We start from the raw sequence: 17,857 nt of genomic DNA, 5'->3' as shown, positions 1-17,857 counted from the left end.
GGATAGGCATTTGTTCAATTTTAACTCCATGATTATTCAAATTGGACAAGTGTTAGTTCCAAAATTCATCAATTCAGCCCCTTGCTAGATCTTGTTAGGCCATGGGGCATCAAAGTTTGAAGAATGGTTTCTGCAAGACCATGATGAGTAGTAGTAGTAGTAGACTAGTAGTAGTAGTTGAGAACCACAGTTTTCTGATATATCCCCATAAAGTCAGTTGGATACAAGAGGAGGCTAGGTTGAATTTGAACTACAAAACTCAAAAGACTTAAAAAGTGTGTTGTTAGAAGGTGCAACTTCCACCAACTTTTACCCCATTCCTCACAAAATACACTCACCTATACCTTGACCACCTTCTTGCAGTCTCTAATAATCCTTCTAGTGGAAAGCATAGCATTTACGCTAATTCTCGACTAATCTAAGTACGGTTAACCTTCTTTTATTTGAATTTAGACTTATCTTTCTACAGAAAAAGGAAAAAGAAAAAGAAATTTTTTTCAAGGGGTTTTGGTACTTCAAAAATCTGACCAAAACCCAATAGTTTGGCTGGCTCGGCATGACAACATTTTTTAGCCAAATTGACAGAAGACATATCACCAAGGGAAGGTGGGTTTTAGCCAAATCCCACCTGATGGGGCCAACATGGGTCGCCAAAAGTCATCAAAGGTGTGCTGCTGCGCCATTTCACACACCTCCACTAAAGCTTTTTCTCTTCCCCAATGTCGTTTCTCTATCTTAATCCATTGTTCCTCCAGTGGTTTCCAAGACATGGTTGCTTCTCTCCAAATGCATCCTACCTCATACTTGGATCTGAGCAAAGAAAAAGAAAAGAAAATCTAAACTATACCTGAAGCCTGTATTATGCTAACATAATTAATATTGAACTTGCACTGGAGTATATAAATATGAACAAATGATCTCATTGCTTGACTCCTTTCCTCTGGAAAAAGAGCCATGATATATATATCATGTTACAAACAAGAAAATACAAGTAACGGAAAAGCAGAACTCAGTCTAGGGAGCTAAGGTTAATTGATACAAAATCATTTGAATTCCTACTTAATGTTACATACAACAAAACACTTTGATGATAGTCCAACAAGACAACCGGGTGATTCCTCTGTTTGTTACAAGCCTCCTTTAGATACCGAGTTGACACGACAGAGGGTTTGATTTTTGATTGTGTCAGCCAAAACAACTGTACAGTTATTGAACAGATATAGGAAAATGCCGAGTCCTCATACGCTATCTCTGGATGAAATGAAAGCGGCTTTTCTTGATTCATTTTGTAAAGAGTGGGGAAGCAGAAGGCCTGGGATAAGCAACCGTTGCTTTTCCATTGATCGCGCAGTCTGCACTTCGCCTCCGAGGCCTGGGCCGACTGCTTGGATCAGTGCTGCAAGTATTTCCTGCACCAATAGAATCGTGAAGCTGCCGTAACTCTTTTACGACCTCATCCATGGTTGGCCTAAACTTGGGTTCTGTGGAGAGGCATCGCAGTGCAACATTGGCTGTCTTATGGGCTGCATCCAACGAATACTGGCCTTCAAGGCGATTGTCTATGATGCGGAAGATTTTACGTTTGTTGGCCAGGTATGGTTTGGCCCATTCCACTAGGTTGTGTTCCCCAGACGGCCTATTCTTGTCCACTGATCTTCGTCCACATATCATTTCAAGGAGAACAACCCCAAAACTGAAGACATCGCTCCTGGCGGTCAAATGACCTAAGAAAGGTGAAAAGTAGAATGAGCAGCAACCAGAGATATATCCATGCCCATACAGTACAGAACAAGAATAAGAGAAGGTTTGAAATATGAACAATCTCTTTGAAGGACAGCGAGAAGTGGTATTCCTTTGGGCTTTTTTTTCAAAGGTACACCACCTATCAAGTTCAGTCCCCAAGGAAGAAGCCCCCAAAAGATTAAACTGGTCAACTATCCTGACTATCTCTTGAAATACATTAGGCTGCGTTTGCAGTCAGACCAAAATCACGAAATGCTGGAGCTCACAAGACAATCATTCATACTGTGAGGAAACCACACTAAATGAATGACAATCTAAAGAGAAGCTGGATACTGCTCTCAATCTCCTTCTACTGGAAGGGAACCAATCTTAGATAAGGAAATGGGTTGAATTAGATTAGTGGCTAGCTTAGAAACTCTAAGAAGGTGCTCTGAGAGGAGGAGGAATGGCAGCACAGTTGGATAAAATAAATGTTCCATGTGTGTCCCTCCGGAATTAGAAAAATTAAAAAATCTTTTAAGGGTGACTATGTCATAAGAAATAACAATCAGAAAGAAAAAGGAACTAAGCATCCACCAAATCATACCAGTTGCAAGATATTCTGGAGCGGCATATCCATAGGTCCCCATAACCCTGGTCGATACATGACTCTGGTCACCTGTCGGCCCATCCTTGGCTAACCCAAAATCAGAAAGCTTTGCATTGTAGTCCTGACAGTAATTGATTAAATTAAAGGCTATCAGGAATTGATCATATTAGCTTTTCAGTAATAGGATTTTAGTCTGGCAGAAAAATGTTGCTGCAGTCGCATACCGAATCAAGCAATATATTAGAAGGTTTGAAGTCCCGATATATGACTTTCGCGCTGTGAAGAAAAGCAAGACCCTTTGCAGCACCAAGTGCAACCTTTATGCGAAGGTTCCAAGAAAGAGGCTGGAAGTAAGAACCTCCTGCTAACAAACAATTTGGGGTCTTGTCATCACATTTTCTATGAGTCAAAGTCTGGATTATAACTCCAAAGATGGGTGGAAAGAACTCACTCCTGAAGAGATGATTTTCCAAGCTGCCCCTGGGCATAAACTCATACACCAAAAGCTTATGTTCATCCTCCAAGCAATAACCAATAAGCTTCACAAGATGAGGATGATAAAGCTGTCCCAGGTAATTCACTTCTGCCTGTAGAATCAGTAATAAACAAGAAGTAGATCAAACATACAGGTGAAGGACCAAAATCTGTTCTGGCAACTTTTTGACGTTGGCAACTCAAGCATCCTATTAAACAGGTTATACGCATGATTTTGCACAAAAGTTGTTACTTGTCCCAAAAAACGCAAACCCTCGTTGGGCCAAATTCCTACAGTAATGGATTTCATTTCATTCTAATAAGAAGAGAGAAGATCATGGCAAATGAGCCACTCACCAACCATTCCTTGTGACCCTGGAAACCGTCTTGGTTAAGCTTTTTCACAGCAATGATCGTGCCAGTCCCTGGCTTTGCAGCCGCAAAGGAGTTTTCATCGATCCAACCCTTGAAAACTGGACCAAAACCGCCCTCTCCTAGAACACTGTCTGGACGGAAGTTCCTTGTGGCCATCCTCAGATCTGCATAACTGAAGTTCTTCAAATTAGAAGACTGCAAGATTTCGCCCTTGCTTCGAGGAGTTGGCGGCACAGAAGCTGATGACAGTTTACCGACTGAACCGCTACGATCAGCCCCATCTGCGCTAACATGTCTCGAGCTCACCCCTGTTTAAGCCAATGTAATATATTCACAGATGTTAATTAGCCCCAATTGTAACGCTGAGAAGCGACGAACAATTTTTTATATGGCAAGAAAAGACAAAGTTCATGATCCAGAAAGAACTATCCTCAAGAAAGTAAATTGAATTTACAAATTCAGGTAGCTTCCTTTCTGGACAATCATGGATTACGCTTAAACTCAGCAAATTTGTAAGAGTATATCTGCTGAAAATGTTACTTATCATAAGATTCACAACAATGGTAGCTACGACAATTAAGAACAAAAGAGCCAGACTGTATATATCACCTTGAAACATTGAAACCGATCCTACTATCAGAATAGGAATTTAATCTAACTATAACTATATAACCAAAACCAAACTCAAAAATTCAAATTTAGAAGAAGCGAAGGATCAAAACAAGGAAAAAAAAAAAAAAACTGAAAGACTCATGAAATCCGACCTGCAAATGCAATATCAGAATAGATAAAGAAATACATAAATAAGCAATGAAGAAACAAAAGCCCTCGCATAGTTAAGTTTCTGAACATTTCACCTGTGTTGCAGGGGCTCTCGGCTTTGATCTTGGCACTCAAGCAAATCCCCATTGATGCCAGCCAAGAAATGGAACAACCCCTTTCCCTCCCAGCTGTCGCCAGACCCTCCCCAAAAATTAGAGCTTTCAGTTCTATAGAAACTTAGAAAAAGAAAAGAAAAGAAAACCCACCAAAAGCAGATCTCGCTGTCAACAAAAGAAGGAAGAATTCAACCAAAAAATATGATTTAAAAAACCCAACTTTTGCTCCTGAAGAAAGTTTGGTGCAAACAAAACCCACCTCTTCTTATTCTCATGGGCTTGCAGAAGGAAGCAGAGAGAGAGAGAGAGAGATTAAAGGGAGCTTTGGTTGCCCTTGCTCGTCACTAGAGATTGCATTTGTAAAAAGGGCCTTTAATGGTTGGTGTTGGTCCCAGCAACCGAGTTTGGGTCTCTCTGCAGAGAAGAGAAGAGAATAGAATAGAATAGAATAGAATTTCTAGTGCGGAAGAAGTCAGGGCTGCCCAGGGAAAGGAAGGGATAAGGGTAAGGCTATATCCCCAGTTTGGACGCTGCTGTCAAGTTGTCTTCAACCGGTATATACACATACTATGGTGTGTTTGATTGAAAAAAAATAGAAAAGAAAAATATTTTTTAATTTTATAAAAAATAATTCTCACCTCTCCTTAATTATAATTTTTTATAAAATATACTTTAATGTGTTGTCCTATAAATATTTTTTATAAAAAATATTAAGCAATCAAATATGCACATGAAAAATTTTTGTGACCATTTTCATAAAAAATAATTTCAATCAAACACACCCTTATTTTCATTCCCCTCTAGATTCTATTTATCTAATTCAAATATATTCCCAATGGTCCATCCATGTCAGGACATCACCGGCAGGACTTTATATTATATTATTTTTATTTCTTAATATAAAATAACATAATTCCATAATCAAAATTTAATTATTTATAAATGATTTATGATTATGGGGCACTGTAACCATGTCAGTTACTGTTTGCAATTTAATCAAAGCGTAGGAAGCAACATCACTTGGGCTGGCAATGGCAATGGCAAAATCAGATTTCCTCTAAAATTCTATTTTCCCAACATCACATGAATAATGAAACCACCACACCCTCCCAAGATTGATTGTTTGCTTTGCTGCTTCTGCACTGCAGCAAGCACCACAATGTAGTAGTAGTAGTAATTTATTAGTAAAAGAATAAAATGAAGAAAGGGTTCCGAAATTGATATAAAAATAGCATATCAAATTACTCTTTTCTTTATTCTCATTCTTAGCATTTTCTTCTTCTATAATCTGTAGATATATTTGATAATAAAATTTATAAAAGTAGGTAGGACGCCTGTGAGTCACCTATTCTAGCTTGCTAGTTAGCTCTACATCCAAATATGTACGTATTTTTAAATTGTCAGAAATCTAACAAAGAATATTCATTGATAAATAAATAGTCTTCCAATCCAATCCAATTGGCCAGGCCGCCATGAATATAATTATGGATTTTGATTTTCTCCACCACAAAATCATTCTCGTACGAGGCTAAGCCGCGTTTGTTTGTTTCAAAAGAAGTGAGCCTGAGCTGTTCTTGTCCAACTACCCCCCAGTCGTTGAATATGACCCCCCCCCCCCCCCCCCCGCCCGGGAATCTTAGATGCGGGCCCCACATGATGCCCAGTGATCTGGCGCCTTGCATGGTCGCCACGTGTAACAAACCGACACTGAGCCGCTCTCAGCTTAGCCGTCCGTTTCAGTTCACGTCGGAGTGGGAGACCAGACGACTGAGTCCGTGGGTATTAAAAAAAATTAGTAATAATAATAATTTTACGCAGAACATACTTCGAGATACAAAAATAAATAAATAAATGAAAATAAAGGTTAGAAAATTTAGTTGAATGATTATTATATTAGCTTTAGCTTAGTTGAGTGGAGTGGAGGGTGACAAGCGTTTCATGTTTATGCTGATGATGATTCAAACGTAGCTTCCTATACTGTTACTATTATATTATTATAAACAAGAATAATATTATTTATTTTAAATAGAGATAAATAATAGTATCGTGTGACCATTTATGTGAAAATGTTTAATTAATATTATATATTTATTTAAAAAATATAAAAAATAAAATCTATCAAATCTCATTTATTTTTATCAGTCAAACACTTTTATATGGGTTGTCATATCACTACTATATTCATCTTTACTAAAAATGAATAACATTACTCTATAAACAATTTACTACCTATTTTGATTTTGTCTCTAAAACTATGATTGCTCCATTCACACTCTATATTTTTTTCTTTATTTCACTCCTTATTTCAGTTATTTATTTATAAATTTTAATTCTATTTATTTTATCTTATCTATAATCTTCACACATATACAAAATTAATAATCAAATACACAAATCAATTACTAAATACACAAAATAATTAAATACACGCATAAACAAAATCAATAATCAAATACATAAATCAATAAGTAAATATATAATATTACTCATCCATTACAAAAATAAATAAATAAAATTTTCCAAAATCACACTTACCTTGCTTGATCTAGCCCTCGTCGAAGACGTTGTTGTCATCGTTGTTGCCACCCATTTTCACTATCTGTAACTTATCTTTTTTGAATTTGTTGTCATGTTTACAATTTCATATCTAGTCAAATTTATCTTTTATTGTGTCTGGTCAAATCTCTCCCGACGTTGAGATGGTCACGAGAAGAGATGATGATAATGGCTTGGTTGAGAATGCTCGCTAGATTCGGTGAGAAAATTGAATTTTGTTAAAATTTTGACGGCTCAATTTGATGATAGCAAGTAGCGTTAGAGGTCAATTTTTGCGTTTAACTCGTTAGATTTTGGTTTGAGAAAGCAATTTGACTTCCTCGTTAGAGTCACCTTTAGTGCAGGGCCCATCAATTCCAAAATTAAGCTACAGACATGTTGGCTTGGCTTCTTGTGGTCAGGGATGGATCCAAGGGGGCTGAATCTAACGGGGGGCTTATATATATATATGTTTGGATTGGGATTGTCACGCGCTGAAACCTGTGTCATCCCTTTCTAGATCCGCCACTCCTTGTGGTTGTGGAGGCACAACAAACCCACAAGCCTGTCCAAAAGTCCTTGCTTTTTTTTTTTTACAAACTACGCACATCATCCTCTTTTCTCATTATTTTATATTACCCAGGAAAAAATACAAACATATCATGGATTTTTTTTTAATTAACAATTCTCTAAAGATAAAAATTTGGATAAATTCATTTTTATGTGATTTTTATTTAGTTTTCTTGTTTCGTCTATCTCTCTTAAATGACAGATAAATAAGGGACTGACTTTGTATATGGGTGCAGTGACATATGACAAGTGATCTCATTTTTAATTAGACATATTTGAGAGGTGGGGATGCTTTAAAAGTTGCATGCATGCCTAATAGGCTTAATTAATTTTGATTTTTATATTAGAGGGACATTTGACTTTGCTTTTACATAAAGAAATAAAAGAGTTCAATGAGCCGGTCGAGTTGGAAAGCTATACAGAAAATTCTTATTTGCTATTAAAATTCTCACTAGTGTGAGACCCAGAATGACTGCTGCCAAGCATTTTAAGATATTTTAGAAATCAGATTGGTTTGGCAATTGAGGCCACAACTTGGGGGGGCACCGAACCAGGTCAAGCGCCCCAAATTCTCATTATTTGTTATAAAAAAAAAGAAAAAAGAAAAAATCCAATTGGGGAGAGACCCACAACGACTACTGGCAAGCATTTTAAACTGTTCCAGAAATCAATTTGTTTTGACAACTGAGGCTGCAAATTGGGGAGGCTAAACCACGTCAACCAAACAAACAAAGCCGGGCACAACTGTTTGTTTACTTTAATTTAATGTATGTATCTAATTGAATTATGAAATGTTAACTTCGCGACTCGTCACTTTAATAACTTCAATTATTAGTGCAAGTCAAGAGAATCTTTGACCCTAAAGCATGGCCCATTGTCTTCTTCTGATTCAAACAGATACGAGACAGCTTACACAGACTTGTTTTGCTCCACAATGACTTAAAAACTCTCTCTCTTCCTCTCCCTGTTTTTAAGTTAAAGCTGACTGGCCTAGTTATGCCTTTCATTTGGGCACGGCACAGGTTGACCAGAACATTTTTCTCTAAAATGGATGACAAATTGAGAGAAATTCAGGGAGGAAAAGTGAGATGTGGGACATTATATCATTTCTAAATCAATCATTTTTCAATTTTTAGAGGCATTTTTTTATCTATACTGTCATATATGAAAAAAATAAAATAAATAAATAGCTCAGTGATCGAGGACATAGCATAAGTACTATTTTTAACTCATAGAGTAATAGATTTTATTGTTATTTTTACTTGTTCTTAGTGTTATTTTACCTTGTAGATTAATTAGTAGGGGCATTTATGTAATTAAGGACAATTTAGTTAGAAAGTAGGGTGTTTGCATTCCTTGTATTTTAGCCGTTGTTCCCAGCATTTACAAATATATTCGGAGCATTATTTTTTTTTTCTCCCTATTACAATATGGTATTAGAGCGTTAGGGCTCGTCTTATTCTTTTCGATTCTCATTGTCGTGTTCCGACCTTTTTTGGTGACCGACAATTTCGTTTTCTTGCCCTCTTCTTCGTTCAAAGACTGCGATCAATTTCTTTCCTTCTGCTTCAATCAATCATCCATAGTTGTTCTATGGCAACAATAACACCATATCTATCTTTCTCGTCAATGAGCAATTCTGCCATTAATGACTGCTCAAGCCCTTATTTTCTACATCATTTTGATAACCTTGGGTTGCTGCTTATTAATCAATCGCCGACACAAGACAATTATGCCTCGTGGAGCCGCGCAATGTTGATTGCCCTCTCAATAAAGAATAAGTTAGGGTTTGTTAATAGTTTGATTTCTTGGCCATTAGGTGATGATCATTTTCTCAATGCCTAGATCAGAAACAATAATATTGTGATATCTTGGATATTAAATTTTGTTTCTAAAGAGATTTTCATAAGTGATATTTTTTGATTTTGCTCATGATATATGGATTGACCTTAAGAAGAGATATCAACAAAATAATGGCCCTTGAATTTTTCAACTTAGGAAAGAATTGATAAATTTAACATAAGGACAGTTGTTTGTGAGTGCATATTTCACCAAACTTAAAGATCATTTGAGAGAACTTAGCAACTATAGGCCTACATGTTCATGTGGTAAGTGTTCTTGTGGTGGTACAAAAGCACTAGCTGGTCATTATCACACTGAGTACATAATATCCTTTTTGATGGGATTAAATGACTGCTATGCACAAGTTAGGGGCCAATTGTTGCTAATGGATCCAATACCACCAATTAATAAATTTTTTTCCCTAGTTATTCAGGAAGAGAATCAGAGGAATATTCATAATTCAATTTTTGATCCGATTATTTTCTCTGTTAAGCATGATACAAATGGGCTTAATCATGGTAGATTTCAAAAGAAAAAAAGGTTTATATGTACTCAATGTGGGTACAATGGACATACTATAGACAAGTGTTATAAGCTCCATGGTTATCCCCTAAGTTATAAACCTAAACAGTGGAACAATAACCCTAGTCAAGCTCAGATTAATTCTAATCGCATAAAGTCTGTTGTTGTGAGTCAAGTGTCTAGTTCAAGTGTTTGTCTTCCTCAAAACTAGCGGGTAGAAGGTTTTATGTAGTCACTAAACCCACTGCAATATCAACATCTGTTGAATGTATTGAGCTCTCATCTTACAAGTGTTAAGAACAGTGTAGAATCTCATGATGCCTTTTTTGATTAGGCGTCAAGTATCTACCTCTCTATTTCTCTCAGTCATTTGCTTAGTTGTCCTAGATATTGGATATTGGACTCAGGAGCCACAAGTCATGTCTGCTTTAATCATTTCTTTTTTGTTGAGATGAGGCCTATTCAAAATACCTATATTATTCTTCTTGATTATACTTGGATTTTAGTTCAATCTGTTGGTAGTGTTAAACTTACTCTACACATAGTTTTAGACTATGTTTTATATGTACCACAATTCAAGTTTAACCTAATTTCTATGAGCACATTAGTTGGGGAAAATGCCATGAGTCTCAATTTCTCCTCTTATGCCTGTATTATTCAAGATACACGTACACCTTGAAGATGATTGGCAAGGGTGATTTGATTGAAGAGCTATATGTGTTTGATGTTGTCACTGGAGTTTTTTATAGTACAAGGATAGATAAAGGAAGTACTCGTCTTGCCATAGTAGCTAATGTTGTTAGTAAAGCTACATGGCATAGTAGCTAGGTCATCTTTCTTTTAAAAAGATGGACTCAATAAAGACTCAATTACATTACAGAAATGATGACAATGAATTTTGTTTGGTATGTCCTTTGGCTAAACAAAGAAAGTTGTTGTTTGTTTCACATAATCATCTATCAAAGTATGCCTTTGATCTTGTTGATTGTGGTACTTGGGGGGTTCATCATGTTCCAACCTATGCTGGTCATAGATACTTCCTTACATTGGTTGATAACTGCACTAGATTCATTTGGGATTTTCTTATAAGGCATAAGTTTGAGGCTAGAATTCATTTGGGTTTTTCTTATAAGGCATAAGTTTGTTTGAGGCTAGAACTATTATTCCCAAGTTTTTCTCTTTGATTGAGACACAATTCAGCAAGGTGATTAAGAAATTACAATTTATTGAATATTTTGCCTCTAAGGGAGTTATACATCAGTTTTCTTGTGTTAAAAAACCTAAACAAAATTCAGTTGTTAAAAGGAAGCATCAACACTTTCTAAATATAGCCAGGGCATTGTATTTTCAGTCCATGATCCCTATTAATTAAGTTTTGTGGGAACTGTATCCTTATTGCTGCTTTCCTAATCAATAGAACCCCTGCCCTATTATCCATTCCAACACACCCTACCAATTGCTGTATCAATCTCCTTTAGACTATAAATCTTTTAGAACTTTTGGTAGCCTTTGTTTTGCTTCTACATTTCCTTCCCATAGAACCAAATTTCATCCTAAAGTTACTGCTTGCATCATCATTGGCTATTCTCCTAATGTCAAAGGCTACAAATTATATGATCTCAACACCAAATCCATTTTTATCTCTCAAGATGTGCAATTTCATGAGCACATTTTCCCTTTTCATTCCATCATTACCTCTGCTGAAGTAGTTGATCATTCCTTGATTTGGTTCTTCTAGCACCCTTGACTGACTTGCCTTCTTCTTCTGCTCCCTTACCTTCTCCTTCTCAAGCCCCGGCAGATGTTGTTCCTTGCTCTAATGAGCCTGCTCCCATTCTTGTTCACAAGTCCTCTAGGATTATTAGACCACATACCTATCTGCAAGAATACCATTGCAACTTGTTAGCCCATAAACCCATTCCATCCACTCTGTTCTCATATCCTTTGCACCATTATATTTCTGATCCTAGCCTTTCACCTCAACATCGTTCTTTTTTCCTTAATGTCTCATCCAACTTTTGAACTTTAATTTTATCACCAAGGAGTTCAGTATACTCACTGGAGGGATGCTATCTGTTGAGCTAACTTGTTTTATTTAATTTTCAATTAAGTTTTATGATTAACAAAAAAAATAATATTTTGTATATAATTATTTTTTATTAATTTATAAAATATTTTGATATAATATATGTATTATCAAAACTAGTATTTTTCATTAAAATTATTTTTCAAGTAAGTAAAAATTCATACAAATATTTTTTTTTTCAAAATTTGGACCAAAAATTAATTTTTTTACCATTGCTACAATGCATTATAGTATTCTGACCGTTGTGAAGAGTAATTCGACTGTTGTGAATAGTAAAATCGACCATTTTGAACAGTATTTTTTAGAATTTCTATAAATACCCCATCCCCAAACTCATTTTTGAGATATCTAAGATGGTGTTCTCTTTGTGTTTCAATTTTCAGTTTTGAGTTTTGATTTCATTTTCAATTTTGTGTTTTGAGTGTCTGTTTTGAAATTTTTAAAAATGCGTTCTTTTTGTCATTCTGAAAAATTGTTTCTCAAAATAGAAAATTGAAAAACGCGTTTACTTTAAAATTTTGTAAAATGTTATTTTATGATATTTTATTTAAAAAATTTGATTCAAAATAAATTATAAATATTTATTAATAAATTATAAATTAAATTTAAAAAAATTAAAATATAATATTAGAGATAACTAATAATTTAATCACATGTAATGTATTAAAATTACAAAATACTTTCTAAAATCATTTTAAGTTTGACTCAACTATTAATTTCATAATAAGTTTTTTTTATCTACAAATTGAAATTATCTACAGATTTAGATTATCACAACATAAATATTAAAAAAAATTATAAATAATAAAAGTCAAGGAAGGAAGAAATGGCAGAGGGCGTGTGAGGCGGTGAATGAAGGAAGAAATGGCAGAGGCGGTGGCGGAAGGAAGAAATGGCAAAGGGCGGTGGGGGTGGCGGTGGAGGGCGTGGACGACGAATCTGGGTGTGGCGGTGGTGGTGGCGGTGGCGGGCATGGACGACGGATCTGGGTGAGGCAGTGAAGGAGGGAAGAAATGGCAGAGGCGGTGGCGGAAGGAAGAAATGGCAGAGGTGGTGGCGAAATGAAGAAATGGCAGAAGGCGGTGGCGGTGGCAAGCGTGAACGACGGATCTGGGCATGGCGATGGCGGTGGCGGACGTGGACAACGGATCTGGGCGTGGCGATGGCGGTGGCAAGCGTGGATGGTAGTGGCGATTGAGAGCTGGAAGAGAAGAGGACCGAGAGGTGTTTTCTGTGTTTTGGAATCACTCGCTGGTTTTGGCTGAAAATGGCCAAAACAGGATTTTGTTGTTTTGAGTTTTGTGTGTAAATTTTTTTGTGTTTTGAAAAATACAATTTTGAAAATGGGTAAGTAAACGCGTTTTGGGTGTTTTGAAAAATCGAAAACAAAAAGCGACCCGAAAACAATAAAGAGAACAGACCCTAAGTGCTTCCATTACATATGCAAAGTACCCGAAAGCTCTCAAACACTCTCAAGGAAAGCAATCAAGCAATCTGAGGCTCTCAAAATATTATTACACATCCACCAAAGAGCCACAAGGCAAGAGGAGAAAAGTTTTTCAAGTCTTTTACGACAAATTCAAATTTTTCTATTTGAGGTTATAAATTTATTTAATTATTTATATTTCATTTGTCTTGCATAATTTGTTCTTAATTAATTATTTATTTGTGTCCAAGTGTGGATAATAATTTGTAAACTTTTGAACTATTGTTGTGGATTGCATAGGTTTTCTAGAACCATTAAAATCTAAGTGAATTTAATTTTCAAGATAAATTAGGGTGAAAACCTTAGTATAGTAATTACCTAGAACCCGTTGTAATCTGGGGTGTGTATCTAGTTTTCAATGTGAGATAGTGTGGAAACCTGGGTGAAATGGATTTAATGGAACTTCAAGGGTGGTTATATCTCGAGAGAGTGGACTACCGTGTAGGGACACCGAACCACTATAAATTATTTTGTGCCTCATTTTATTTATTTTTGTTATATCTTGTGGCTTACATTTATCATTAATCTCAAACATAATTTATTATATTTATCAAATATATATTCTCTAATAAAATTATTAATTAAGAATATTTATTAAAATTAAGAAAAATTTTAATCACTCAATTCGCATCCTCTTGAGTGTCCATTCCCTAAGAAACCAACACTATGGATGCTGAATTGGTTGCTATGCATCTCAACAAAACCTGGACAATTACTATTTTACCCAGGGATAGAGCCACGTGAGGCCCAATAGTAAGGGCAACTGCCCCACTAGGCCAATTTTTTTTTTTTTTTACAATAATATACTATTAGAAATAAAAAATATTATATTATATTTTACTAATAGAAATAAAAAAGTAAGTATTGAAGAAAACAAATATATAATGACTTAGTAGTAACCATTATAGCATTTTTTTACAATTTGCTTATAATTTTATTTTTTTTACAATGAAGATGCAAATAAAACTAAGTATTGAAGAAAATTGTGAAGCAAATAAAGCAAGTATGGAAGAAATTTATATTGAAGAAAATGAACAAATTAATAAAGCAAATATTGAGCAAATTGATATTGCACAACTTTCTATAGATCTCAGGTTAAAAGCTACAATAATGGATTACAATGTTAATTTTCGAGATCAAATTAGAAAAGTCTACTTGTAAAGAGATTTGTGTCAGTCTTGAAATCAAGACAATTTATTCCAGCTTAATTCAATGAATTTGGTAATTGGTTGCAATATAGTATAAGCAAAGATGTCATATTTTTCTTATACTGTTATCTTTTTAAAACAAATAATGTAGAACAAGAAGATGATGATTTTTTTGTGAAAGAGTGATTCAATAATTTTTTTTTTTTTAAAAGATAGACTTTAAATTCATGTTGGAGATGTTAATAATACACACAATTAAGCTTGAAATAATTGTGAAACCTTAACGAGTCAATAGCAAAATATTGAGACAATTTTTTTCAGACCGTTAGAACAAACATTGTGTAATTATCGAATTCACCTGAATGCATCAATTGATTATGTTCGATTTCTTCTACGGCAAGAACTAGTTTTTCATGGTCATGATAAATTTAAAGATTCAAATAATTAAGGTAATTTTCTTAAACAATTACAAATTTTAGTATGAAAAGCCGTAAGTAACAATTATAATTTTTTTTTCATTTTAATATTATCATTATTATCTTATTTTTAAAATTATATTTTTTATATTTAAATTCGCCCCCACTAAATCAAAATCCTGACTCCACCCTTGATTTTACCTCCCAATAAACATGTGATTAGATGCAAGTAGATTTACAAAATCAAGTATAAGTCTAATGGTTCTATTGAGGAGCAAAAATCTCATGAAGTGGCTAAAGGGTGCATCCAACAGAAGGGGTTGAATTTTATTGAAACATTTTATTCGGTTGCCAAGTTAGTTACTATCATTATATTACTTGTTGTTGCTGCCATGCAAAGATGGGCTCTTGTTCAATTAGATGTTAATAATTTTTTTTTAAATGGAGATATTTTTTAAGAAGTTTATATAGATTTATCTCTAGGATATAAGCCTCATGTTCCTACTGGGGGAGAAGTTAGTGTGTAGATTGCATAAGTCTATATATAGTCTCAAACAGGCCTCACAACAATGATTTTCAAAATTTTCATAGGCTTTTATTCAATTTGGTTTTCAACAATCCAAATTATATTATTCTTTGTTTACCAAGAGTAATGAATCATCTTTTATAGCTCTTCTTATCTATGTGGATGATATAATCATCATTGGTTCTAATCTTATCACTATAAACTCCCTCAAGATTTTCCTTCACAATCAATTTAAACTCAAGGACCTTGCTCGTTTGAGATACTTTCTTGGGTTAGAAATTACCTTATCAGTCAAATAGATTTTCTTTTCTCAAAGGCATTACACTTTTCAACTCTTGGAGGACACTGATTTTCTAGCTAGCAAGTCTACTTTTTTACCTGTGGTTCCTAACCTTAAGCCCAGTTCTCATGAGGGTGAATTACTTAAAAACCCTTCTCTCTATAGAAGGCTCATTAGCCGATTGCTTTATCTTACTATTTCTCAGCCACATATCACTTTTTCGGTTCACAAATTTAGTCAGTTTGTTTCTCACCCTAAGGTGTCTGCATTTCCTTGTATTTAAGTTGATGTTCTCACCATTTACAAATATATTCGAGGCATTATTTTTTTCTCTCCGTATTGCAATAAAGAGTGTTAGTCATTAAGAATATTTAAAAAAAGAAAAGAAAAAAAGCTTCTATTGAAAAAAGACATCTAAAACTACATTATCAACCTTTTTGCCTTTAAATTCACATATTAGATAACAAACAAACCATTCAAGTAATTATTGAATACTGTACTCTTGGGATGACGTCCCCTCGCAAACATCCCATATCACCCAGCCCTAAGAAAATGATAGAGGGAGTCCCCAAAGCTAAAGATCCAACACGGTCTTGTCGCTTTACATGAGCGCAATATGACTTTTCGTGCAAGCCCGCGGTGTGCTGGGCTCTGCCCCCTGGAGGCTTGAATACTGTACTCTACTTGAACAAGATACGGAGAGAAGAGCTGCCGTAGGTGGTTGCGGCATTTTTTTCCTAAAAGAAGACGCGTTATGGGCAGAAAGAGCTTGGGAGTTTCGTGTCAAGGACTTGCTTTAAGGACATTGGAGTTGACCCTTGGCCCAGTGCCCAGTGCCCAGTGGGCCCTGCCTGGACGAAGAGGTCTACGCAGAACATGTCCAAACCGTCTCTAGTTTAAAGTGGCAACAAGAATACAAGTTCAAAACTATTACATCAGCTGGATTGCATCAATTGACTTGAAGATTAAGACAGCCAAATACCATCCCTTCAACTCTCAGCTTCGACTTAAGAGTGAGTTTTGAGCTAAAGGTTGAGTTGACATGGTCAAGAGATTATTATTATGCTGAATGATTAAATGCAGAGGACGCAAATTCTGGTCTCTGCAAATACCATACAACTTCATTCCAAAGTCGTCTGATTAATAATTTTTTATTATCAATTTATTTATATGAAAATAAATTTTTGAATTTTCAAACCAAAAAAAAAAAAAGCAGCTCAGCCATAAAATGAATCAGTTAGGGTTAACTCTGTTTCTCTGTTGGATTAAAGGCAAACCTATTAATAAATTCTCCGCCACGCCTGGACTAACGACAACCCTATGATCATGACTCCAACCACAAGACCTTATATTTATGACCATTCATGCCACTGCTGTAAATTAACCCATTGATTGTATTGACTATGAAAAGAGTAAAAGAATTATTTAGGTTAAGAAGGTTAGCAAGGCGAGATTTTATATAATTCTGGGGGCTTATTATTATTTCTTTAAAAAAAAAAATTACCAAATGCTATTTCACAAAACACTTTCTTGAGTTTATCCATTTCTCAAATTAACTAACAATAATAATCATAATAATAATAATTTTTCTAAGCCTAGTATGAAACGAGCAATCAATGTACACGGGGCAGGACTCGGACTGTAGGAGCGACACATTAATTTTAGACTCGGATTTGAAGATTATAATTAGGGAATTAACTAAATAGACCAAAATAATCAAATTTATGATTAATTGCAAACAGATACTTCTAAATTTTAGGCTATTTACCAAATTATCGTAAAAGGCATATAGATTGATGTTTATGACAATAATTAGACCTACTAAAATATTTTAAATTCCTATTGAATTTTCTTAACAATGGTTATTATTTTTGAATAAAATTGGATTTACTTTAACTAATTTGGGACACTTCAATCTTTCAAATTCAATTTAAGTTTATTATATATAAATTTGATTGCTTTAGTTTGGTCACAAAATTGCTTTATGATTGACCAAAGGCTCACTCCTAGGTATGAGGCACACTCCATGCCCATGTGTTGCTTCTGAGGGAGGGGTGGAATGAAATATTTTATTTGGGACAGATAATAGTAATGGAACAAAATGCAATCCCATTCATTTTCATTTAAAGTCCTCTCTCTCTCTCTCTCTCCCAAATTGAAAAAGTATCAAGTAAAATGAATATAAAGAGAAAACTTACTTTTGTTTGGAAACAACAACATTAAACTTGGTGGACTTTTAAAAGTTGACCCTTAAATCACATGCTTGTCTTTCCATCATAAGTGCCTTCATTTTCATCCATCTCATTGTTCACCTAAACAAGAAGAAACATTTTTCATTACATCCTAAAATTCCTACTCATTTTAATTCCATTACATGTCTCTCCCAC

At 34.9% G+C, this 17,857-nt stretch overlaps 1 protein-coding gene across 8 annotated transcripts; it reads right to left on the bottom strand.

Moving 5' to 3' along the window:
• Positions 1-900: 900 nt before the first annotated feature.
• LOC127796697 (probable serine/threonine-protein kinase PBL9) lies at positions 901-17,774 on the bottom strand. 8 transcript variants are annotated; one of them, XM_052328994.1, is made up of 7 exons: positions 4,319-4,569; positions 4,039-4,179; positions 3,164-3,489; positions 2,784-2,919; positions 2,557-2,693; positions 2,330-2,453; positions 901-1,724 (listed from the first exon to the last, which is right to left on the bottom strand). In XM_052328994.1, exons 1-7 carry the CDS (start codon positions 4,332-4,334, stop codon positions 1,282-1,284), a joined length of 1,323 nt encoding a protein of 440 aa, XP_052184954.1. In that variant the 5' UTR covers positions 4,335-4,569; the 3' UTR covers positions 901-1,281. The 8 variants fall into 8 exon arrangements, with proteins under 8 accessions (XP_052184954.1, XP_052184949.1, XP_052184950.1 ...); XM_052328989.1 differs by having other exon boundaries at positions 2,557-2,919; positions 4,319-4,573; XM_052328990.1 differs by having other exon boundaries at positions 2,557-2,919; positions 4,039-4,170; positions 4,319-4,573.
• Between the last annotated feature and the right edge of the window lie 83 nt (positions 17,775-17,857).

The sequence above is a fragment of the Diospyros lotus genome, chromosome 3 (assembly GCF_014633365.1).
Source record: "Diospyros lotus cultivar Yz01 chromosome 3, ASM1463336v1, whole genome shotgun sequence".
Classification (NCBI taxonomy): Eukaryota; Viridiplantae; Streptophyta; class Magnoliopsida; order Ericales; family Ebenaceae; genus Diospyros; species Diospyros lotus.
Note: the sequence above shows the minus strand (reverse complement) of the source record. Positions and strands in the feature narration are given on the sequence as shown.

Bases quoted from the DNA above. Each gene is read 5' to 3' on its own strand.
- LOC127796697 (XM_052328989.1), bottom strand. The intron at 2,920-3,163 runs GTGAGTGGCTCA...CTGATTCTACAG, and splicing joins AGGGTCACAAGGAATGGTTG to GCAGAAGTGAATTACCTGGG. The intron at 1,725-2,329 runs GTATGATTTGGT...CACCTTTCTTAG, and splicing joins TCCAGAATATCTTGCAACTG to GTCATTTGACCGCCAGGAGC.